Consider the following 4,526-nt stretch of genomic DNA (forward strand, 5'->3'; position numbering starts at 1 on the left):
CACACACACACACACACTCAGAGTCGGTTTGAAGATTCTGTAATGTTATTGAATCATTTCAGGATCAGTTGATATGTCTGTTAGCACATGCTGTAGTGTGCAGTGATGCATCAAATGTCTTCATGACAGAAAATATTTGACCAGCTCTGCAGGGTTGAAACGCTGATGTTTAATGATCATGCACACAGTGTGGATAAACTACAACATGTTAACTGTGTGGATGCTGGATTCACGTCACATTTACCTCAGGAAAGTCATTCAATTGGACTAGAGCCACAATAAAAACTGCATTATGTGCACATTTAAATGTTTCTACTCATTTTGAGTGTTGATTATTAAATAAACTAAAAGTTTAGTTTGTTTCAAGAAAACAATCATTTCGGTGTATCACTAGTTGTGTTTTATGTCAGTGAGATGTGATAAATCTCGTCCCTGTGTGTGATTGGACGAATCATGAGTAACTCAAGCGACACATGATGTCACATGACTGATCTCACAGAGGGAAGTGCTCAAGCAATGACGACACAAGCAGCGTGAGCTGAAACACACACCACAACCCAGACCGTTACCATGGCAAAGAGAGGAAGAGGAGGAGCTTATAGAGGAAATCCTGAGCTCATTCTTCTGGAAACACTCAGAGAAAATGAGAGAAATAGAGGAAAGACAGAAGAAAGAAAGAAGGAGGTCGAGATTCAAGATGAGGGACAAACACGAGACAAACAGCACTGAACACAATTTATCTGAGATGAAACCGAACACTCACCTCTAGATTCACTCGTGCTTTCTTCAGCACATCTCGCGTCCGGGAAACTATAAGACAGACGTGTTTGTTAAAGCTCGGATGCTGATGACATCATTACACTAACAAACCAACCACATATAAGAGCAAAAGTCTGAACTCACTTTGACAAACTTCAAAATACTGAAACAAATGAAAGGTGATCAGTGGACTCGTCTGTGGTCCTGAGCTTCGGACTGGTTATTGTTCAAATACTGAGACGAGCTGCGCTCAGCATGTGACCTTTTTGTTTTTTGCTTTCGTTCCTCTCTACAAGCCCAAATGCAGTTGTTATTACAAAGGCATTAAGCCACATAAGAACTCGCGCTGTTCCCCAGGCGGTTTTTCTGTGATGAAGCGAAATGAAAAAAGCTAAGTATACTTTGGGCGTCATGTGTCGTGTTTGGGATGTTTAATTCACGCAGTGAAGACTATTATGCAGTTTTAGTTTACATTTGATTACTTTATTCGATGTCTGTACCAGGCTATTACTGGCCTGAATTCTGCTGTTAGGCTAAAAAGCACTGTTTGTTTCATGTCTGGACTCACGCTGGTTGACGATGAAGGTCTCCATGCTTTCTTTGGTTCGGTTGGAGCAGCGCAGACTCTGGATGGTTCCCTGAAGAACCTCCTCCTGTTCAGCGATCCTCAAACGCAGCAACTGGATCTCCTCACGCATCGACTGCTCCTGAGAGGAAACAGCACCACATTCAGCTCAGTTCATTCACATTAACACTGCATTTGATTTTTAGGGCTCAATAAATGCGGTTCGAACCCTCTGAATGAGATGAGCGGGACCGTCGCTGCTCGGAAGCGCCGCCCGCCAGAACATCTTCAGCAGAGACACGGCTTCGTCCAGAATCTGACACAAGGTCTTGGTGTCGGAGAGCAGCGTCTTCACTGTGCTGTAGTCCAGAGCCTGTAAGAGAGAAACACATGACACCACTGCTGTTTGCACAAGCGCTCTGATCTGTCACGCGTCTGAGCATCACCTTCCCTCCGCTGATCTCCAGCAGGGCAGAGCTGAGACTCGACTGCAGCGCCGCCTCCATCCGCTGCACCAGCGCCCGGCCCTCCATCACCTGCTGCTGCAGGGCGCTGTAGTCGTCCACGTGACCGATGGCGTGCCGCCCGTTACGATTCGCGAACGAGCCGTCCGGAGCTTCTCCTTCCAGATCCGCATGAGGCTCCAGTGAGTCTGAAGCAAAGACGGTTTTCAGTTCTTCTCATCAACCTAGTTACTGCACTTGAACATTCCTCAAACAGTACCATTAACAACTAGTTCTCAACCAGAAGTACTTCAACAGGTTCCAGGAGGTCGTTGGAAAGTTTATCTGGAGCTGCTGCCAGAATTGCTAAAACTCGTCACAAACAAGCGCAGGTTCTCATTAAAGCCATGCCTATTAATATAAGTTATATTTACATAGCACTTTTCACAATGCACACTGTTTCACAGCAGAATCATATCAATAATAATGAAACAGTGATATGAGCAGTTCACGGTTAGCAAAGACGCACACCGTTAGTGTTCACAGCGCTCTCCTCCATCTCTGAGTACGGCGAGTACAGGGGCCCCACGTCTCTGACAGGAGGAGAAGGAGACGGGTCTGTGGAGCACGGCAGAGCGGTTAGTACATCACAAAAACATCACGTTTATTCAAACGCAACATTTCTGGCAAACAGCAGGTAATTCTTGACATATTCAAGCACTTCTCAGGGCACATGCCAACACATCACACGCGAGCGTCATGTTTTCTAGTTGTTAAATGACACATGCAAGACACTCAAAGTGAAATCAGCATGTGTAAAATGTTACCGTGCAGAAGCTGTCGGCGGTAAAGCGCGTCCCGCAGCGGACTGGCCGGAATGATGGGCGACGGGCGCTGATCGATGGACTGATCCAGGTGTTTCTGCAGCTGAGCTCGTAGATCACTGTTCTCCTGAACACTGCACTCCAGCTGGGCCCTTAGAGCCCGGACCTCCACCAGCAGCTCCCGCAGCTCCACCGCCGGGCAGCGCACCTCACACACCAACCCTACAGCAGCGGCCGACAGAGAGCAAGCCTTTCAACAGCCTCAGTGCACCGACTGCATGACTAAATCAATACCTGATTCGTTTTGAGCAACTGGAAACTGTCAGTTGCTGATAATCTTGCCCTCCGCGGTTAGTGCTCAATATTCAACATCACCGATGTACATATTCACACTTCACATGATGATAGATATTGCACCGCAGCAAATCAGATTAGCGAGCGGCAGCGAAGGGCCTCTTTTACATACATCTGTTGTGTTTCACAGAAAAAAGAGACTCATATAGGTTTGCAACAACATGAGGGTAAATAAACCAAGCCAGCATCTTTTTATTTTGGATGTGGGGTGGATCATTCCGGTGTGCTTGCGGTGTCTCACCTGCAGCGGCGCTCTTTCTCACGCCACACACGCGGTCGTACAGCTGTAGTTCACTCTGTAGGGAGTGTAGCAGCTGTCTGCTCTCTGCTAACTGCTGCTGGAGTAAAGTCACCTCGTGCTGCAGTCTGAACACAGATCAGCAGTTACACAGCCTTCATTCATGTGTCACACTTATCAGTAAGAAACAGATCACAGTGATCAGAAATTGCCTATTGAAACAACTTTCTTTACATGAAGCTGTTCATATGGCTTCTCTGACCTGTTGTTGTGCTCCTGACTGTTTTGTCTGTCCTGTCGCAGCTGCTGGATTTGTTGGCTTTGTTCACAGTTGTGTGTCTGCCGCCTCCTCAACTCCTCCTTCCATTGTTCCGCCACTAACTCCGCCTGCTGCAGACGGACACGCCCAGAAAGCAACGCCTCCCGGAGCTGCTCCTTCTCTTCACTGCTGTCTGCATCACACAAATGTCAAATTATTAACTCTCCAGGGTCCTACACATAGTGATGATCATTTTGAAAATACACAAGACTGTAAGATTAATGTGAATTAATGTGTACATTTTGCTGAAATACATATCCACTTTTAGCAGAGGCATTAAATGCATGTGATTTGTTGCACTTATATTTGCCAGTGTTGTCCACAAATTATGTCTATGTGGTCTATAGATTGATGGGCTGAGTAAAAGAAGAGCTAAACTATAATGCTCTCCATCGGCTGTTATAGGTCATCTAGTCAAGTGTTTCACAACCCTGTTCCTGGAGGCACAACAGTAAGCGTGACCCATTCATCAATTCATTCACCTGTCTACCTGTCGCACTCGTATTTGATATCGTCAGAGTTATTATAATAGTCTGGTCAGGTCACCTTTATTTCTATAGCACTTTATACAGTACCGATTGTATCAAAGCAGCTTTGCAGTGTTAAACAGGAACATAGTTTGTCAATAATGCAAGAAGACAACAACAAAGAGTCATTTTTCCAGCTAAAGTCAGTTCATTGATGATTCAGTGATGATTCAGTTCAGCTCTCTTCCAATAGTGTCTGTGCAATCAGTCAAGTGTGAGTGAGTGAGTGAGCGAGCGAGCGTGTGTGTGTGAGTGAGTGAGCGAGCGAGCGAGTGTGTGTGTGTGAGTGAGTGTGTGTGTGTGATTGAGTGAGTGAGCAAGCGAGCGTGCATGCGTGCGTGTGTGAGTGAGTGAGTGAGTGAGTGAGTGTGTGTGTGTGTGTGTGTGTGTAAGTGAGTGAGTGAGTGTGTGAGTGAGTGAGTGAGTGTGTGTGTGTGTGTGTGTGTGTAAGTGAGTGAGTGAGTGTGTGAGTGAGTGAGTGAGTGTGTGTGTGTGTG

General features: G+C 46.2%; 1 protein-coding gene across 1 annotated transcript in view; it reads right to left on the reverse strand.

Moving 5' to 3' along the window:
• The window catches only part of LOC107748639 (myomegalin-like), a 50,944-nt gene that overhangs the window by 582 nt on the left and 45,836 nt on the right, over positions 1-4,526 (reverse strand). The window contains exons 31-39 of the mRNA XM_016563521.1: positions 3,446-3,635; positions 3,187-3,311; positions 2,595-2,813; positions 2,299-2,385; positions 1,771-1,976; positions 1,554-1,697; positions 1,328-1,466; positions 764-810; positions 570-624 (exon numbers count right to left, since the gene is read on the reverse strand). Of these exons, the coding sequence (XP_016419007.1) occupies positions 570-624; positions 764-810; positions 1,328-1,466; positions 1,554-1,697; positions 1,771-1,976; positions 2,299-2,385; positions 2,595-2,813; positions 3,187-3,311; positions 3,446-3,635 (1,212 nt within the window). The remainder of the gene's footprint in view (positions 1-569; positions 625-763; positions 811-1,327; positions 1,467-1,553; positions 1,698-1,770; positions 1,977-2,298; positions 2,386-2,594; positions 2,814-3,186; positions 3,312-3,445; positions 3,636-4,526) is intronic.

The sequence above is a fragment of the Sinocyclocheilus rhinocerous genome, unplaced genomic scaffold, assembly GCF_001515625.1.
Source record: "Sinocyclocheilus rhinocerous isolate Xijiao unplaced genomic scaffold, SAMN03320098_v1.1 scaffold2485, whole genome shotgun sequence".
NCBI lineage: Eukaryota > Metazoa > Chordata > Actinopteri > Cypriniformes > Cyprinidae > Sinocyclocheilus > Sinocyclocheilus rhinocerous.